Below are 21,096 nucleotides of genomic sequence, written 5' to 3'. Positions count from 1 at the left end.
GTTGCATATAACGAGCCATTTTACTTTCACTGTAACAGTGCTGGTATGCTGAACAAGATCTGAATGATGAGTACATATTTCACACAGAATCTGAATCTGCACACTGCCTTTGAATCATCCCCCTCTTGAAGTCGAATCTTTTAATCCTCTTTCTTTCTACAAATCTTTATTGTATTCTTTCCATATTTCACCCACTTGTTAGCGAAATAGTTAAAGAACTTCCATTAATCACGCAATTTAAATGTGAAAAGTCTCACTGACTGACCGTCACCTGTGTGTAGGCCTATGCGGAAAAGGAGAGGGGCAGAGGGAGCGGAGCTGTGGAAACATCCTGCAGTCCGACATACTATCATGCATTTAAATAACTTATTAGACGGATATACATAGAGAAAGGTGACGTTTAGAGAGCAAGCCCAAATAACCAACTCCACTTTAGAAACAAGCCCAAAAAACTGCAACCCGCGACTACCAATATTTGTAAGCGACTTTACAAAAAACAAGGCAAGCCCAGAGTCGCGGCTAATAAGCGGACCTGACAACCCCGCCCTACGTGTAGCGCTCTATGATCTTTGATCCAGCAGCACATCATCCAAATGAAAAGAAATGATTAACGCTTGCGCGCGCACTACACAGTTGTTTTGCGCGCAGCATTGTCATCTGCTCATTTCATTTGTGTTAGTGGAATTATTAACCAGACTCTTCCACGTCCACGCCAACACCTGGGCTGTGTTGAGCCCCCCCAAAAAAATGGCAGAACGTTTATTTAAACAGAAACGATGGTGCAGTGAACATCCTGTTGTGTTACGCAGGCACGCTGTCCTTAAAAAGCAGGGTTCAGTTTGATTCAAAAGGGGCTTTATTGGCGTTCACATCGCCAAAGCAAGGGTGAAAATAATAAATACAAAAATTGAGTAAAGGGCCCTATTTCAGAGAGCAGGATTAGTGAAAACTCTGAGTATGTTATGCCTGGGTTGAGGGAAACTGAGTTTTCCATTCAGGATATCCCTGTGTCAGTTACTATGGCAACATACTCCATAAAGCAAACCTGCTGGCTGGCAGGTTTTATCTAACAATCTTCTCAACCCAGGTATATCAAATATTACACATCGTGGATTTGCATTATCATCGCAGCAAATGTTATGCATTGCCCTTCAATTCTTCGGCAATGGCAGTTTTCTTTATAACATAGGAGATACTGAACACATCAGGAAGGCAACTGTTTGTCGGGCCATAAGAAAAGTGACTCTGGCTCTGAAAAGACTTCTGCCCATTTTTGTGGTTTTCCCTGTGCATAAATTAGAAAGGATCATCAAAGGGGAATTCCACAGAATTGCAGGGTTGTCAGTGTTAATAGGAAATTGATCTATGTGGATACATTATGCAATGATTTATGAATACTTTTCATACATTTAAAGATGCCGCAGTGTAATTGGCTGCATTTATGGGACTCACATCCCCATCAAAGCTCCACCTGAGAATAAAGAAGATTACGTGATTCAGAAGTCATTTCACAGCAATTCAGCAATTCAATGAACCTGAGCCTAATATTGCAAGAATGAATGTAAGCACAATTTCTTACCAGTCTGTACAATATTTCCGATTACAGCAGAGAAGATATAGGAAATTATATTTAATATATGTACATTAATTTAGTTTATATATAAACATGTTTCTAAATTTTCTGTATAATAATAATAATAATAATAATACATTTTTATTTATAATGCACTTTACATTCCAAGGAATCACAAAGTGCTATAAAATGAATGATAAAAACAACAGTGTAGTACAATCAACTACAGTTAAAACAGAAAAAGGCACTCAAAAGTGATACAAAAGAAAAGAACACATGATCAAAGCATTACATGGGATAAATAAGGATGAAAGTTACATGAAAAAAGTGGTCAACGGAAAGCTTTTTTGAAAAGGTGAGTTTTTTAAACCTTTCTTAAAATTATCCACAGACTGTGGTGCCCTGAGGTGGTCAGGGAGGGTGTTCCACAGCCTGGGAGCCGCCTACAAACATTAACGCATCATATTACATAAGGTCACTTCACATTACCTATGCTCTGCAATCTTTTTCAATGCCACCTCACCCCACCTCAGGCTGTTAGCTGCAGCTAACGTATTTGAATTTTTTATTTATTTATTTATTTTTAAGACATGTTCGAAGTTCACATAGGCAGTCATTAAAATCTCCAATTCAGTTGTCATCTGCACTCCACTGATGATGGCTTTTGGTGCTCACCATGAACGTGCATTCCTCAGGCTGAACATACTCAGAGTTGATTGAGCTAATTCTGATGAGCTGTTCTAGAACCGAAAACTCAGATTTTCCCAGCTCAGGCTCAATCAACTCGGAGATCATGATTAGGCTCAGAGTTTGTTGAGCCTGCTCTCTGAAATAGGGCCCTGATCTACCAGAATTTGATTTATAAACACATGGCTGTTGATTGGAAAACACCTCTGACACACCCACCAAATGAGAGAAAACATATCTCAAAACCCATTGCACACCATTTCAAAGAAACATGCTATTCAACCCGAAAACAGTAGCAAAACAGTAAACACTGTTTTGAGTTTGAACGTGCCCCTGCCCTTAAATAGTATTTAGGGGGCGTTACCTATACTAATAGGTTACTGATGATCAAGTGGGATTCATTAGGCTCATTTGAGATTAGCCAGGCCTGCGTGGCCTGCGCAGCGATCGTCGTACAATGCATGCCAGTTAGATTTGTGTCCGACTTCATCCCGACTTGCTCTGACATCATGCAAAAGTGGACAGCAATATTCTCACAAGATTAGGGCAGCCGCAGTTTTTACAGCCAGGCGCTGCCTTGCTGTCCACCAAGACAATTAAGGAATGTATCCATAGGAAGAAGACAGCCTTTAAATCAGGCGACACATTAGCATTAAAGGCTGCAGTGAAAGAACTGAATCAACAACTGAGTGAATCCAGAAGGCAGTACAAGGAGCTTGTGGAGCAGGACTTACAAAACTCAAACACAAAGAGACTATGGGACTCGATTAGAAAAATGACTAATATGAAATCTGAAAGGAAGCCGATAGTGGCCCAGGACAAAGGCACAAAAGCTAATGAATTGAATGCTTTTTTCGCACGTTTCGAAACTGACACCTTTAATGAATGTTGTGATATTATTAATTCCCTGTCCTGTAATGATGGTGATAGGATGATGTTAGATCTGGGTTCTGTTATCAGAGTATTTAAAACCATACATATCGCAGCGGTGCCTGGATAGTGTGACGTGTGTGGTTGTGCTGCTGCCGTGGTCCTGCCAGATGCCTCCTGCTGCTGCTGTTATCATTAGTCATACTTCTATTGTTATTATACACATATGATTATTGTCACATATGTATACTATCAGATATTAATATATACTTTCAACATATTGTACCACAATAGCCAGAATTATAACTATAATATTATTACTTTCATTAATGTTGTTGTAAGCTGCTGTCATTACCATCTGTCCTGCATCTCTCTCTGTCTCTGTCTCTCTTTCTGTCTCATTGTGTCATACGGATTACTGTTAATTTATTATGTTGATCTGTTCTGTATTAAATGTATCTATTGCACGTCTGTCCATCCTCGAAGAGGGATCCCTCCTCAGTTGATCTTCCTGAGGTTTCTACCGTTTTTTTCCCCCGTTAAAGGGGTTTTTTGGGGAGTTTTTCCTTATCCGCTGCGAGGGTCCTAAGGACAGAGGGATGTCATATGCTGTAAAGCCCTGTGAAGCGAATTGTGATTTGTGATATTGGGCTTTATAAATAAAATTGATTGATTGATTGATTGAATAGAGTGACTGGACCAGACAGCATGTCTGCTTTTTTACTAAAAACATGTGCTATTCCAACTATCCTTAGACTCACATACAGTGCCAGAGAGCTGGAAACATCGGTGATAGTCCCAGTTCCTAAAAAGACATACCCGCAAGAAAATAACAATTACAGGCCAGTAGCCTTAACTTCAAACGTGGTCAATGGAGAAACTTGTGATAGAGGAACTTAGGAGAGAAACAAAGCAACATTTAGATCAATATCAATTTGCTTACTCAGAGAACCGTAATACGAGTGATGCTATTTCCACAGTAACACATCTTTTTCTGAAGCATTTAGAAAGTCCTATAGCATACGTCAGGCTGCTTTTCATTGATTTTAGTTCAGCCTTTAATTCGATTCGTCCCGATATTCTGTTTCATAAGTTATCTCAGTTATATGTAAATCCCTGTATTATTAAGTGGTACTGCTCCTTCTTAGTAAAAAGTTCACAAAAGGTAAAATTCAATTCAGTGTTCTCCAAGGAAATAGTATGTAGCACGGGCGTGCCTCAGGGAACAGTCAGTTCTTCCCTTCTGTTCACTCTGTATACTAACAACTGTGTCAGCTCACAACCCAATCAATTTGTTATTAAGTTTTCAGATGACACTGTCATTCTTAGCTTGCTTACAAGTAACTGCGATGTCAGCATCCACACACAGGGGTGGTTAGGTTTGTCGAGCGGTGTGACAAACACCACCTGCAAATTAATGTTGGTAAAACTGAAGAGATTGTAGTGGATCCCAAGTCCATAGGAGACCACAATGCAATCTCTATACATAACCAAACAATTAAGCAAGTTGTCTCCTATAAGTATCTAGGAGAACAGATTGATAGGGATATGAGCTGGCACTCACATGTGCAAAATGTCTGTGCAAAGATACATCAGCGCCTGCACTTCCTACAGAGATTAAGACTGTTTGGGGTCAATAGAAATATAATGATGATTTTTTTTTTTTCACAATGCTAGTATTCTGTCTTAAGATGGTAGCTGGTTTGGAAACCTGACTGTGAAATTTAAATCCCAAATTGCTAGGTTGATTAATATGGCTGGGAAGATAATGGGTGTGTCCACACCCCTGATCACTCCTCAAGTCATTTTTGAACAATCAGTGATAAGACAAGCTCGTAAAATCGTGTCTGATCCTGACCATGTACTGAATCCTGAATATGAGTTATTGCATTTGGGAAGAAGGTACAGAGTACCACGTTGCAGGTATAACAGGTACAAGAACTCATTTATTCTGTTGTCGATCAAATTGATTAATGAGGAGTGTGTCTGATGTATGTATTATGTATTTAATTTGATGCACTAAGGTTAACTGGGTGACTATGTGTTGTAATGTGTGTATTCTTATGTTGGTGACTATATGTTGATTGTACGTATGTGTATGCTGACCCCTAGCTCCAAGTCATCTGAACTCTCATCTGAACGAAGGGCTGATTGATTTAGATTTTGACTCAACAATATGACATTTTAGATAAACTTTTACCTTTTCTTGAATTTTTAGAGATTTCGATTTTATTTGTCTGATTTGAAGGTTTAGTCTGTTAACAGAACACGAGTTATGGATAGTGACATCTAATAATCAGACTAAATACATCCATCATAAACTACATGTAGTCTATAGTATATTAATATTGGACTGTTTAATTATTTAAGTATTTAGTAACACAGAAACTTGCAGTAAGCGAGATGTGAGGATTCTTGAAATAACATCTGTATACATATGTGAAGTCTGACTACTGTATATTTGACTGATCTTTAATGACAGCTGTTGTCTTGTATTCCTTTCCTCTGTGTTTGACTGTTTCAATTTATGCATGTAGTTGAGGGGACAGGTCTGTTCTGCAGCAACAAACTGATGTGATGCTGGTGTACATGACAATTCATGTAAAATGGGGGTTATACCATGAACATAAATTACTGTAAAGCATTTTGTCGGCTATTCTGTCATAATTAAAACAATAGGAGACTGCGAACAAACTGATGTATGGGTCTGATAACATTTTTAATAAATTGGCATCAGATCTGACAGGATGTGAGTGTTTCAGTGACTTCCTGTATAGACTGAAGGCTGCTGGAAACTGTCAGGAAACTGACTGACTTGACCGTAGCTTTTTGTCACAGCCTCCTGCTGCAGCCACCTGATCTTATCCAGTTCCCAGGCGAGGCGCAGTTCATCTCGAACAAGCCTATTAATCAGCACACCAGAGGCACGTTTAATCTGGAAAATGTGTTCACCCTTTTGCTATGGTTTCCAGGTTGAATGGCAAGTAACTATGAAATGTTGTGAAATGGAGTGCAACAAGCTTTCAGGTGCGTTATCACTTGTTTGATGGGTGTGTCAGGGGTGTTACCCAATTAGCAGCAACGTGTAAATAAACAAAATTCCGGTTTCCAGATGGTTAAGAATGTTTGGTGCAGCTGGAGTTGACCTCTTTTATTTTTTTCTTTACAGAAAATTTAAGAGAAAATGTAAAGAAAAATGTTGCTGCATGAGGCCAATTGTTGTGAAAACACTTCCAATTAAGCATCAATTTAACAAATCACCTGGTGAGGATGCTGACTTTTTGCCTGGGACTTGTAAGCTTCAGCTTCAGTCTTTATTGCATCATTACACAGCGCTGCGTTATGCATTATATTATGTTAGTTGGTCATGAAAAGCATATTCAGAACACTTCTGCAGCATTCTTATTACTTCCACCAATGGAAAAAGAAAACCTTGTGCCCCATTTTCATGAAACTTTGTGGAAGGGTGTAACACAGGCCCAGGATGAGACAGTGTTTTAACCAACTCATGGAGCTCATGTTAACTATACTGATTAAAAAAATGAAGGAAACACTTTATGGTCCCAGTATAATTCCAAGTCAGTTAAACATCAGGGATATCGATGTGTCCATTTAGGAAGCACAAGTGATTGTGAATCAGTTTAACCTGCTTTGGTGCAAATTAAAGTGACAACAGGTGCAATAGACAGGCAAAAGCAAGACAACCCCCAAAAAGGTAATGGTTTTGCATGTGGTGGCCACAGACAACTACTCTCTCGTCCTCCTTCCTGACTGATTCTTCTCTAGTTTTGTGTTCTGTTAGTGTCCTTGTCACTACTGGTAGCATGGTAGCATGAGGCGGTATCTGCTTAGCAGACTCCATGAGAATGGCATGAGGGCCTGACATCCTCTAGTGGGACCTATGTTCACAGCCCAGCACCACACAGCTTGACTGGCATTCGCCAGAGAACACCAGAATTGGAAGGTCCTTCAGTGGGGCCCCGTTCTCTTCACAGATGAGAGCAGTTTCACACTGAGCACATCAACAGTGGGACATGCTGATGCTCTACCAGGTGTGGTGCTGTAGCCTTAATTGGGCTGTGGCTTATTCTATTCTAAAGCTGTATTACAATTCATCAGTAGCTGTTGTCATAGCAACACGTCCTTAAGTTCAAACCTGCAAAAGTCCATTTTATTCAGTTAGCCTGGTCATGATCAAAACCTTTTAGGGTGAACACTGGGCCTGTCATGATAATTAAATAAGCAAGTTATCAAGGTCAAAATTATCAACATCATGTCCATGTATTGTACCATATTGCCCTTGTGTTTATGTTTGTTTGTTTACACACACACACACACACACACACACACACACACACACACACACAAGACAGTGAATCAGGTAAAGTGAGGATAACGGAGAGGCTATTAGGTGTTTTTCCCAACAACTACTGAGCCAACAGAGATGACGCGAGATGACGTCACACAGAGCCAGGAGGAGGTGAAGGGTCAGGGAAATGCTTAGTATGCTGTTTACAGAGATAGCACTGGCGATCTGAACCGGTCAGTGGCGAAAAAAAGCACTTTTAATGCACAAACTTATATGGGACGCATTTGCCCCCATATCTACCTCGCGGCTGCCGGCTGCATCCGCCTCCCTCAATACTGAACCAATTTTAAAACGAGTTGTACCTATGAATCATACGCACACATACACATGGGGAAATAGGGCCCAGGTCGAAAAATACCGAAGTTATACTTTAAGCTGAATAAGAGAGTAGAGCCCATTAATGTGTATGAGCCGGTATGTTGACATTATTAAAAAACAGTGGAAATAAAAACTAGCAATACAACTGACCCAAAAGCTCATGTCAAAGACGTCACTGAGAAATCCTGTCCTGACCACTGAAAAATCAAATTGGCAGTATCTTGCCTGTTATGAAAGAAATTACTCTCCATCCCCATGTACACAAGAGACATCTGTAAATCAGTGGATACATTTTTTTCAGGGTCAAAACCTCCACGAAATGACTTGTTTTACTTTCAGGATTTAATCCATTTAGTCCAATAATATTTGAAAGACCAGAAAAGCAGACTAAAGTTTAGCGCTCCACTCAAGTTAGTGGAGCGCTTAACTGGAAGTAGTCAGCTTGGCTGGTGGAGGTCTTTAGTGCGCTTGCTCTGTGGGCCTAATGATGCAGAAGTAGAGCCTCTCATTTGGGTAATTTCAAACTGCGGAAACAGATCTTTTTTGGCTTCATGCACCACTGAGCAACTTCATAGGAATGAACAGGGTCCCGCCTTCAACACTGTATCCAGGTCTCTTAATACATCCATGGTATATCCTCCACTACACCACTGGTAGCATCAATAACTAATGGGCCTTTTCCACTGTCACTTTTGGCAGTGGTGAGTTAAGCCATGCCGCACCGATTTGCGTTTCCATTATCAGTTAAGATGTGCCATGCCACACCGAGCTGCACCAGAGATGGACCTACTCCAGAGTTGGTAAAAAAACCAGGCCGCCTGCCCTCAGGTGGGTAGTGGTGACATCTCGCCGACCGCAGCCAACCTCCAACAACCCCACTTCTCCCCCTCAATCAAGCTGTGTGTGTTGCAAGACTCACCTCTGACTGAAGGAGACCAGAGAGAAAGTCACTGTGTTCAGCTCTCAGTACTTTTGTAGCTTCTAACTGAATCTCTGTGGTTTGGAGTTTAGTTTCTCTCCTGCATCCTGTTTTTTACTTTAGAAACCTGCTTTATTTTACTGTTTCATGTTCGCTATCAGCTGTATTAGAAGTCCTTATTTTGCTGCTTCACAATAAAGGTTTTTACATAACGAAATAACAGGGGACTTTTACTGTGAAGAATCCATAGTAAATGAAATGTGTTTATCACTGAATTAGGAGACATTTTTCAGCAGCTTTTCTTCCATAAATGAGAGTCTAATAATATCAAAGGGAGGAAGAGTGAAAGCAGAAACATCACAGTGAGATGTTAGGTTTAGAGCTGCAGACAACAGGCTCTTACTGCACCTCTGCAACAGCACACTCCAACAAGTAAACTTCTTTTACCTGCCATGCTGTGTGATGGAAAAACACATGCAGCAAAAATAATGGGGGACTTAAGCCATGGACCAGCTATTACTGTTTTTAAACATCATCACTCAAGACAAGCCATCATCAGTTAAAGACACACCTTCAAGTGGGCAGCCCTGTTGTCGGGGAAATGCAAATTTCTGCCGCGCTGGGCTGACAGCCCAAACCAAACCAAACCAAACCAAACCATGCCAAGCCAACCCATGACTGTTGAAAAGGGGTATAAGGAGGCGGGCTCAGTGAGGGGTCAGTTAGTTTCACAGAGTGATCAGTACTGAAATTCTGAGACCAACACAAACATCAATATCTATGTTTTTAAAAAATCTGACAGTTATATGTAATATACACTATTGTATATATACACAAATCATACACCTACATTTCTGATAAGGATCCATTGGTTCTTAAATAATTGGGACCTATGTGCTGAGCAGAAATAAACTTGTAAGCGCTCTCAACCGTATGTACCTTTTCATGAGGCCTGCTTGAACCAGCAGCTGAGCCAGGTCCTGACTGACGGCAGCGCAGGGAGAACCCACCATGAAATGCAGGATGACCTCCCAGCGCTCCATTGCGTAGCGGTCAAGACTCTCAATGTCCCGTGCGTGGCGGTCAGGACCCAGAGTGCTGCCCTCATCTGCCCATGCTCTGCCCCTGTGTGTTGACACATCAGTAGAATCTTTTAGACTCTTTGACTTAAAACATCAGTTGATAACTGTAGCTACTGCATTCCATCTCAAACAGAGAGTGAGAGAGTGTGGATAGAAACTGTTTTTTAGAGAGTGCTGCAGCCCCACATTTAAACATCATGTTCACAGGGAGGAGACCTACCCGCCAAGCAGAGCAATCCTCAGGTTTTCTTTGAACACTGGATTTAAAATGTATCCCTGCAGACCACCCTGCAGCTGCTGACTGTGCCAAAGGCGGAGTCCTGCCAACACCGAGACACATTCATCATGATCCCTGCAAGTAGAAGCCAAAGACAAAAAACCCAATGAGCTGAAGTGGTTATTATCTGAAATGTGTAGTCAACAGTTTCTCTCCCACTGAAAATAAAATAAAAGCTGAACCTGAAGAGCTTATTTACACAGTTTCTTGCACCTTAATGTTGTTTAAGATGGGGTTTCACCCTATTAGAATACAATTCTGGTGGTGATGCACATGGAAAGACACTATCATACAATCTGACAGAGCTATCGCCCATTCAAGGCAGACATAGTAACATCAACAGTGGGACATGCTGATGCTCTACTAGGTGTGGTGCTGTAGCCTTAATTGGGCTGTGGCTTATTCTATTCTAAAGCTGTATTACAATTCATCAGTAGCTGTTGTCATAGCAACACGTCCTTAAGTTCAAACCTGCAAAAGTCCATTTTATTCAGTTAGCCTGGTCATGATCAAAACCTTTTAGGGTGAACACTGGGCCTGTCGTGGTAATTAAATAAGCAAATTATCAAGGTCAGCAAAAATTAGCAACATCATGTCCATATATTGTACCATATTGCCCTTGTTTTATGTATGTTTGTGCACATCACACAAACACACACACACACATACACACACACACACACACACACGGCAGTGAATCAGGTAAAGTGAGGATAACGGACAGGCTATTAGGTGTTTTTCCCAACAACTACTGACCCACCATAAAGTTTGGAAAAATAAGTTCAAATGGACTCAGTTTTATTGCAGCTCTCCACAGCTCCAGTGTGAGAACATTTTTTGTTTAAGCTGAATGAGAGAGGAGAGCTCATTAATGTGTATGAGCCGGTATGCTGACATTGTTAAAAACTGGAAATAAAAAGTAGCAATACAACTGACCTAAAAGCTGATGTCAATGCTATGTTCTACTTGTTGTTGTTGTTGTTGTTGTTGTTGTTGTTACTTACATCTAATTTATAGCTAAAATGTTACTTTGCACTCTTGCAACAACAGTCCTGACCACAGAGAAACCAAACTGGCAGTATCTTGCCTGCCTATTATGAAAGAAATGACTCTCCATGCCCATGTGGTAAATTTCTGATATTTATTTAAGTTTTATATAAGTTTTTTCTTTTTTTCTTTTTTTCTTTTAGAATACATCTTGTGGATGCGCTGAGATGCATGATCAGTGACGTATCCTGGGGTCATCGGGTGTTTCCGTTCTTTTCAAACACCCTCACCCTGGTGACCCAGCCGGGGGTGATCAGTCCCCAGCAGCAGTTAACCACAGGGCCTCCCTCCTCGGCCATAGCCACCTTGTGGCTCTCTCTGTGGCACTGATGACATTCTTAATGGCCCTCTTCTTTGCCAGCCCCACTACCCCCAGCTTTATGAAGACTCTGCACAGTGACCTGCCTGCAAAGCCCCGACTTCCCCCTCAACAGGCTCACAGCAGGTATCCAAGCCCTGCCTCTTGCACTGCTCCGTCAGCTCCTGGTACTTGGTACGTTTTCGCTCTTGTGCTTCATCCATGCGCTCTTCCCAGGGCACAGTGAGTTCTATCATAACCACTTGTTTGGTGGAATCAGAAAAGATGTTGTTGATGCAATGTGTTCTGGAAACCGCAGCTGCTTGCCAGGATCAACTCTCAGTTGCCAGTTGGCTGCTGAGGCGAGGAGTCCAGTTACTGATCTTGGTTGTATGATGTTTTCCTCTCCAGCCTTAACAAAGTTGATAATTGTCTTTGGCCGATGGTGTTTGCTGGTGCTAATAGCTGAGGCTACAGTCTCTGCTACTGCTTCCTGCACTTGATCGTGCCGCCAGCGGTAGCAGCCTTCTGCAAGGGCCTTTGGGCAGCTGCTTATGATGTGCTCAAGGGAACCTCTCCCTGAGCACACAGCACAAGATGGTGATTCGCTCTTGCCCCAGACGTGGAGATCTGCCAGGCTTGGTAGGCCGTCGTACATTCTCCATTGACTCGACTGTTGACAATGGAACCTCGTATACTAGCAGCAGCCACAGGATCCTGGGCAGGATGGCATGTTGGTAAATCCAGGCTTTGAATCTTCCTGGTAGACCTGACTTCTCTGCTTTTGTTAGCCACTCTTCTAGGTACTTTGATGGTCTTTTGGATGGAAGCGGAGTCCTTGAGGCTGGTGTTTAAGATCTTTCCCAAACTCTTCACTGGCTATATAGTGCTAGTGTGAAGCGGAACTTGTTACAGACCCAGATGTGACTCTTAGCCTGAAATCATTGTAATAATCCAGGATAAGATTCCTAATGCTGCTAGGCACATGATTTCACCCTGGGTGATTTCCACCAAGCCGTGTGGTATGGACCCATACGCATTAGTCAGGTCTAGGGATGGGCAAACGATAAAAATTCATTATTCGATCATCAAAAAAATTAACGATCAATTATCGATTAATTGATAAGCGAGAGAAAACAAGAGTGCAGTGCAGACTGTTGCGCAAAAGAGAGCAGCTGCCCCAGTTTTGAGCTTCAACCCCCAAGCCAAAGAGGAAGAATGGCACGCATGCGCAGTTGCCGTTGCCAGCCAGGGGTTATAGGCTTCAGTTTTCAGCAAAACCTCTGTCTTTCAATGGCGTAGTGTTTTCAGAGGCCTCAAGGGAAGCCGCCGAGGCTTTGGAGAGCAATGACAGCCTCCGTCTGTTTATGATTTTTTGCCTGGCATAGGTCCAGCGGGGGGGGTCTCGTATGCATGGCGGCTCACCGGGCCTGTAGCATTGTAGGGGAAACACTACGACTATCGAGCAAAATTATTTGTGATCAATCAAAATCCTTAACAATCAATCATCGATAACCGAAAATTGATGCCCATCCCTGGTCAGGTCCAACCACAGGACAGCCAGATCTCCTCTTGTTTCCCGGGCTTCTCGGATGAGCTGGGTGATGACACCTGTGTGTTCCAGGCAGCCGGGTACTCCTGGAAACCCCCTTTCTGCACTAATGTGTCAATGTAGTCGTTCTGGAGGATACACTCTGTCAGCCGTCGAGACAAAATTATTCCACATTAAGCAGTGATATGGATCAAAACTGTTTAATGTTCTTTGAGTTCTCCTCTTTTTGAATCCATACTCCCTCTGCACACCTCCACTGAATAAGCGACTCTCCCTCTTCACCAGATCACTCTCAAGATATTCCACAGGTGCCGGAGGAGTCCTGGGCATCTCTTGTAAACAATGTATGGCACACAGCTGGGTTCTGGAGCTGAGGCTGATCTTGCTCTTTCACCACTTCCTGCACCTCTTTCAGGCAGGGCTCTCTTAGGTCAAAGTCACCTTGGGGGGTGGAGGGTCAATGAGAGCCTTTTGGGGATCAAGCGCCTTATCTCTCTGTGGATCACTTAGGGTGTTTGTGAGGAAATGGTCAACCTCATCTTGGGAGCATGCAAGGTGACCACTTCGCCTGTCCCCTAGCAGCTGTTTAAAAAGGCCAAAGGGGTTGGACAGGAAGGCTGTTAGTTTCCTGGCTCTCTCCGTTCTCCTTCTCCTGTGCCCCTCTACTCTGCATAGTTTCATGAGCTTCTTCCGCAAAATGCCTCTTAATTCGGCAAGAGATTGCTTCTCATTCTCCCTTGCACCTTTTTGTTGCCCTTTCAGCATCCAAAGCCCATGCCATAGTTGTTGTATCTGTGTGGCCCTATGGTTCTTGGTGTAGCGGGCTCCAGGTTCCCCCTTTTCTGTGTAGCCAAACCGCTCTGCTGCATAGCTGAGGATGATGGATGTCATGCTGTGAAACTGGCTGTCAATGCTGCCCTTGGCTATGGTCTGTGTGATGTTGCAGACATCCTCGTCAAACTTCTTACAGTCACTCTGTTTATTCACTGGGGGCCACCTGATCTTCCTTCTCTGTGATGCTGTGCAGAGTGTGGGGGGCTGAAAAGCACATGGGTTCTGGGCTCTGTGGGGTGATTCCTGGCCGGGCTCCTCTTGCGTCTCACCAGGGCTGGTGCTCTTCTTGTTCCCTCTCTCTGCATTTCATCTTGGCCATGTGGACATAGCTTGCCGCAGGTGCATCTAATGGTGTTAATCGTGGTCCATTTGTCATTCGCCTGTGTCGTTACGTTTGAATCAGTCATGCTGGGGATCTCATCCCCCCCCCCGGGTTCCCCTGGGGGTATTTTCTTGAAGGTTGGCCTGTAGCTTTTCCGGGTGTCTCCCTCACAGAAGACTCAGGATGGGGTGGTAATCTGACCTGACCCATGCCATCTTTCCAAGCTGCCAACTGACTCTTCAGTAGTCACCAATCTATTCTTGGTTGTCAGCCCAGTCTGTTCCTGGGTGTCACTGGCAAAGCCAAGCTTGTAGCTTTTAGAATGCATCCTATAGATACACTGGGATGCATCGTCAGTATCCTAGGGTCATCGGGTGTTTTAAATGTTATTTATTTAGTATTTATTACCATTTTATTTGTTTATTTGGTTGTGTGATTTAATGTAAATATTTAACTGTGAGTTGCACTGACACCACTAAAATATCCACTGACTAAACTAAAATAAATGAAAATAAATAATAAAAAGGGAGCAAGTATCATGCAAAGTCAGATTTGTTGTGCAAATATTGTTATGCAAATAATATCAAAAATATTATCACATTGTCCAATATGTATATATACACAGAGACGGATAATCACCAGTTTAGTAGTCTGATGGCTTGTGGATAGAAACTGTTTTTTAGTCTTGTCCTTGCTGTCACACTTCTGTAGTGTCTGCCAGATGGCAGGAGTGTGAACAGTGTGTGTTGTGGGTGGGTGTGGTCCTTAAAGCAGCTCTGCAGAACTTTTTACCATTCATAAAACTGTTCATAAAGAAGGAGCACCATCTAAAAGAAAAAGAACAGAAGAAGGCTAAACGGGACAGTGATAGGGCTCAAGCCCAAATGCGTGTAAACCTTGGTCGGGCATTCACCAAGTGGAGAGAGCTGAGAGATTTGAAAGGTTTTAAAACTGATCTCGAGTTGATCCCGAGTTTATAAGAAATTCAGAGCTACACCAGAACATTTATGATTTCCCTCTCGTTCTCCAAAACAAATGCATGCGGTAATTGCCGGTTGCAGTCGAGATTTTACAACACCAGGCTGTGGGCGTCATACCGCTTCGACCAAAGGGGGGCACTATAATCAACGAAAACGTAAAGTTCCGCACAGCTGCTTTAATGATGTTGAGTGACCTTTTGTGACCCAGGTGTCATAGATGTCCTGTAGTGGGGGGAGGGCTGCTCCGCAGATGAATTGTGCCATTTTAATGACATGCTGGAGAGCCTCTGTGTCCTGAACAGTGCAGTTCCCATACCACACAGGGATGGAGTTTGTCTGGATGCTCTCCACTGTGCATCTGTAAAAGTTGCTGAGGAGTTTGGAGGATAGTCCTCCTTTCCTCAGCTTCCTCAAGAAGAAGAGTCTCTGTTGAGCATTCTTGACAATCTGCTATGTGTTATGAGTCCAGGTGAGAACCTTGCTGATGTGGGTGCCAAGGAGTTTGAAGGTTTTCACTCTGTCCACCTGTGTCCCGTTGATGTGTAGTGGGGTGTGGTCTATGCTCTTCCTTGGGTCGATAATCATCTCCTTAGTCTTTTCAGCATTTAAGGAGAGATTATTTTCCTGGCACCAGGACACCAGCTGAGCCACCTCTTCCCTGTAGGCTGCATCCTCTCTTTCAGCGATCAGCCCAATGACAGTTTGTGTGTCGTCAGCAAACTTGATGATGGAGGTGTTGCTCTGGGAGGGGACGCAGTCGTAGGTGAACAGGGTGTACAGGAGTGGACTCAGCCCGCAGCCTTGGGGGGTCCCTGTGCTCACTGTTTTTGTGCCTGATGTCCAGGTACCAACTCTGACTGCCTGGGGTCTGTCTGTAAGGAAGCCCAGGACCCAGCAGCAGAGGGGGGTTGTCAGTCCAAGCGTGAAGAGCTTGTCAGCCAGTCTGTCTGGGATGACTGTGTTGAAAGCTGAACTGTAATCTACAAGCATTCGAGCATAAGTGTTTTTTTTTAGTTCCAGGTGTGAAAGGATTGTGCGAGAGGCTGCATTAACAGTGTCGTCAGTGGAACGGTTCTGGCGATATGCAAATTGCAGTGGGTCTAGTTTATTTGGGATGACCTGTTTAATATGTGACATGACTATTCTCTCAAAACACATCTGGGACAGCTGCTTTCCGGGGGTTAGTCCTTTTCAGAACCTTACACACCTCAGTTGGAGTCACAGTGAGTGAAGAGCTCTGTGCTGTCTCTGCTGGTCAAATCCCTCTGCGTTGGTTGGTGTTGAGGGTGTCGAAGTGGGCGTAGAACTCATTCAGCTCATCCAGTAGCGCATTGTGGCTTGCTGTGACCCTGCTGCTCCTCTGCTGGAAGTCGGTGATGTGTTGCAGACCCTGCCACATGCATCGGGAATCTGAGTTGTTGTAGTATCCCTTGATCTTCGATCTGTACTGCCTCTTGGCTTCCCTGATGGATCTACGCAGGTCATATCTGGCCTTTTTGTAGCCCTCTGCGTCACCGAAGGCAAATGCAGTGGAGCATGCATGCAGTATCGAACGTACCTCATGGTCTATCAATGGTTTCTGGATTGGATCAGTCCTGCAACACTTTGTAGGGACAATATTATCAATGCACGTGCTGATGTAGCTAGTAACCGCTGATGCATATCCCTCTAGATCCACAGAGCCATCCTCTCTCAAAGCAGCGGTCTTAAACACATCCCAGTTTGTAGCATTAAAGCAGTCCTGAAGCACCAAGTCAGTCTCTTCATTCCAAACTTTAATGATTTTACTTACTGGGGGGGGGGGTTGTTTGAAGAGCTGCCTGTATGCTGGGTAGAGGAACACAGAAATATGGTAAGACTGTCCAAAGTGGGGGTGGGGCACAGCCTTGTATGTGCCCCTCATGTTGCTGTAGACGTGGTCCAGGATGTTGTTGTTCCTCGTCGGAAAGCTCAGGCGTTGATGGAACTTTGGAAGCGCAGTCCTGAGGTTACAGTGGTTAGAATCCCCAGCAACAATAAACACGGCATCCGGGTGGTCAGTCTCATATCTGCCAATCATGTCGTGCAGTAGTCCCAGCACGGTGGTCTGATCTGCGTGCGTAGCTAAAGCCTACTTCACATTACACGATTTTCACTCTGATTTTGCATCGTGGAGACTATCGTAATCTTTTGAGTGTTCATACCTGGCAACATGCGTTTCTGTCAGCGGGAGTCTCGCCAACTGCGTTACGACCTGTGTGTGCACACCACAAGATTTCTCCACCAAGCCCTCATCGACAGAGCCCCAGATAATGCGGTGACGTCACCAAACTTGGAGACTACACATCATAAAGGCATGGATATTCTTTACTATCCTGGGTCCAAACACAACACAACACGTTCCCCGTGATCCTGTTGTTGTTGCTTGCCAGCCGGCTTGTCAGTGTTTCCAGATCTTGGGAGAGAAACAAGCAACCAGGGCTATGCAAACAAGCCCAAAAGAAGCGACTGCAGTCCGACATACTATCGTCCATTTAAATAACTTATTAGACCAATATATATATATATATAGAAGAAGGTGACGTTTAGAGAGCAAGGCCAAATAAGCAACTCCACTTTTGAAACAAGCCCAAAGTCGTGGCTAATAAGTGGACCTGGCAAGTGGCAACCCTGCGGCTTGTCCTCCTCACATTTCTTCCGTCCTCCTGCGTGCTGACGTGGGACGTATCCCGCCTCTCATTGGCTGATGCTCTTTGTCAGTCAGGTCAAACTTCTCCAATTTTCTGGCATGCCAGATATCTAGTCCCAGTCTCAGACGAGGGGGTGACTTGCTCGTAGGCTTGTTCACACACGAGGACTTGGCGTGGCAAACTATCTGCCGACTCACCTCCGACCCAAGGTGGCTTTCAAGATCCTCTGCGACATCAAAATCACGGTGAAAATTGTGTAATGTGAACTAGGCTTAACAGAAGGCTAGCTAGCTGTGGTCATGTAGCTCTAGCCTTAAGCCTAGCATGTAGCCCGCCCTTCTTACCGCACTGCCGTCTTCGGAGCACTGGATGCCGGCTGCTCTGCCAACTCGGGCCCGGTGGTGTTGCGTCTTGCCGGCTGGAGTTGGTAGAATCCAAACACAGGAGAAAGCTGCAGTCCAAAAGGTCTAGGTTGGGCCCGTGGTAACCTTTTCCACTGTCCAAAAGTGTTTCTCTGTCTGCTGTATGTGATCCTTAAGTACAAGCCCTAAACATTAACTGCACACATTAACTCTAAAATAAACAATAAATGACTTCCGATTATGGCGGTGTGCTGAGTAGTCATGGTTACACCTGCTTGGTTGCTAAATCTGAAATTAATACTACTTAAACGATCTCATTCTGCATAAAAAATGTCAAGAAGGGTGTGAACCGACTTGCTACATGTGAACATGCCGAAGAAAGGAAGCAAAGACCAAAATAAGGCAACCAAAGGAGGTTTTAAGGACGACAATGTGCCGGACACGGATCTGGAAGAGGGAAGCGATGCTAGCCATTGACGGCGCTAAGAGCATGGAAAGTCCCTCCATTTCGGACATTATGAAGGCCATACAATCCTTCAAACAGGATTTTCATACTGAAATGGATGGTGTATTGTCAGTAATTAAAAACATTCAAACCGACATTAAAGAATGCAGTGGGCGTATCACAGTGGCGGAACAGCGCATATCCACCGCCGAAGATGACATCAACACACTGCAAGGAGTTATTAAACGACTGGAAAAAAAGGCAAAACTTCTCACCACTAAAGTGGATGACATGGAGTGCAGGGGCCAGCGCAACAATTACCAATTTCCACCAAAGCAGTTCCAGTACTGGTTCGGGGCCAGTGCTTAATTTGGAACCGGTTTTTCTGTTTCGACAGACAAAAGAACTGGCTCTGGGCCAGAAAAACAGTTCCAGGGTGGCACCACTTCTTTGCTGGACTAGAAGAACGAACCACATATGTCACGGGGAAGGGGGCGGGGTTATTGAGCCACACGGAACCTGGTAAGTTTCTTTTTGAACATTTTTGCCTGGCATACAGTTGTTTAGTTTTACCAGTTTCTTCAGATAACAGCTGTGTCCCTATTTAGGGCTCACGTCCCTCGGAGCATGCGGCCCTAATTTGGGACACAGCTATTGTTTGTGATGTCTGCTTGGGTTAATGTTAACTGATCAACAGGTTAGCCTTGGTAACATTAGCTAACGTTAGCAAGTTACTTAGGCATGGGCTCACCTACCAGCTAAACATTGTATAACGTGTAGTGGACAAGTCACTGTTTCAAGCGCTGTTTTTCATGTGGTCTATAGAGTTATCTGCCATCGAACAAGACGATGCTAACTTGGAGCTAACGTTGCCACTCCACTGCAGCTCGCCAACACCATCCAGCAGCTCAGGTCAAAGCCACCAGACCAGACCAGACCAGGTAAAGAGTTGTGCTGTTTATCCAGTAGTTTGTCTCACCAGACACTATGCAAACATGGAGATATACCTAAAAGTATGTCCTGATAATATAAATATGTGCTGTGATAAATTAACAATCATTCATACACAATCCCCTACCACCCATGACTGCTGCCATTGAACCAGGGCAGAAAGACTGACACCAGTGCGTTTCTTGGACCGATGGGGCGCATGGTATTAGTGATGGAGGCCCAAGCCCAGAAATGAGCAGTTCTGTTTCATGGGAAGTTTCAGTTTTGCACATTCAATGCATACTTGTCACTTTTATCATTAGCTTGTTTTTTGTATTTAAATAAAAAAAATTCTAAAAAGACGTCTGCTTCTGTATGTTTTCACTTAATGATGTACAATTTAACTGTAATAAGTTCAAGTAAAGCTAGTAAAAACAAGTCAAGAACTCAACAGGTTACCCATTTATGAAGATGCTTTTCATAGATGTCTTCAGTCACTGTGTTTATAAAGAAATGAGAACATGACAGCCATAATCATTTCTATGAATTTACTGAACTGAAGGATGACACAATATTGGTGACATGAAGTAGTCCAGTAAACACAGGTAAAAGTAGTCAGGTAAGCAGCAACAAAACAGCAAAAACAATGGAGAGTAGCAGCCAAAACATGTGCAGCAGGCACAACCAGAACTAAATAACACAAACATTTGAATGGCAGGTTCAATCGTTCCCTCTGTTAAAGTATGCCATTAAAGCAGCTCTAATGTCAGCCCCTTCTTGGTTGCCATGCTCTGGTAATGCCTGAAGAGGAGGCTGAATGTTGGCCTGTCTGTCATGGTGCTCCTCAGTGAAATTGTCACCATGTTCCTCACAAATGTCATGAAGGACACAGCAGGTCAGGGCCATTTTCTTGCTTCTTGCAGTCATTTCTTTTTAGGAGGCACCTCCACCGTCCTGTCAAACTCCCAAAAGCCATTTCCACAACCCACCGTGGACTGCTTAATCTGTAATTGTAGGTGTGTTGTTCAGGGGTCAATCTGCCAGTGTCTGCAAAGGGCTTCATGAGCCAGCTCTGCATAGGGTAGGACAAAAATGTATAGGTAAATAAGCATGTTGAGTGGAGAGTGATCAATGCTAAAATGAATATCCATCATGCCATTTAACCCTTATGCCTCATTTAATAAAGTTTTGCTTGTATTGAAAAATAAATGTGTATGCACGAGTGTCTGTACATAAATGTGTGTATGTGCAGATACAAACAGGGTCTTGCAGATCTGCATTCATAGCATGTGAATGTGCTGTGCATTTAATGTATGAGGAAATGTAGAGCACACTATTGAGTTTATTATGTTCTATTGATGCCATATATATACACTGCTCAAAAAAATAAAGGGAACACTTAAACAACACAATGTAACTCCAAGTCAATCACACTTCTGTGAAATCAAACTGTCCACTTAAGAAGCAACACTGATTGACAATCAATTTCACATGCTGTTGTGCAAATGGAATAGACAACAGGTGGAAATTATAGGCAATTAGCAAGACACCCCCAATAAAGG

The 21,096-nt window shown here is 43.4% G+C and overlaps 1 protein-coding gene and 2 pseudogenes across 4 annotated transcripts in view; all 3 read right to left on the bottom strand.

Annotated features, from left to right (window-relative positions):
• Positions 1-21,096, bottom strand: part of gtf2h4 (general transcription factor IIH, polypeptide 4) — an 81,239-nt gene that overhangs the window by 26,969 nt on the left and 33,174 nt on the right. For all 4 annotated transcript variants that reach the window (XM_050033991.1, XM_050033992.1, XM_050033993.1 and 1 more), the window contains 2 exons: positions 10,039-10,170; positions 9,676-9,861 (listed from right to left, as the gene is read on the bottom strand). In XM_050033991.1, the coding sequence (XP_049889948.1) occupies positions 9,676-9,861; positions 10,039-10,170 (318 nt within the window). The remainder of the gene's footprint in view (positions 1-9,675; positions 9,862-10,038; positions 10,171-21,096) is intronic.
• LOC126383503 (uncharacterized) lies at positions 10,223-12,789 on the bottom strand (annotated as a pseudogene).
• Positions 12,934-14,002, bottom strand: LOC126383487 (uncharacterized; annotated as a pseudogene).

Source organism: Epinephelus moara, chromosome 22, assembly GCF_006386435.1.
Source record: "Epinephelus moara isolate mb chromosome 22, YSFRI_EMoa_1.0, whole genome shotgun sequence".
Taxonomy (NCBI): domain Eukaryota; kingdom Metazoa; phylum Chordata; class Actinopteri; order Perciformes; family Serranidae; genus Epinephelus; species Epinephelus moara.
The sequence above is the reverse complement of the archived record's forward strand: the minus strand, read 5'-3'. Positions and strand labels throughout refer to the sequence as shown.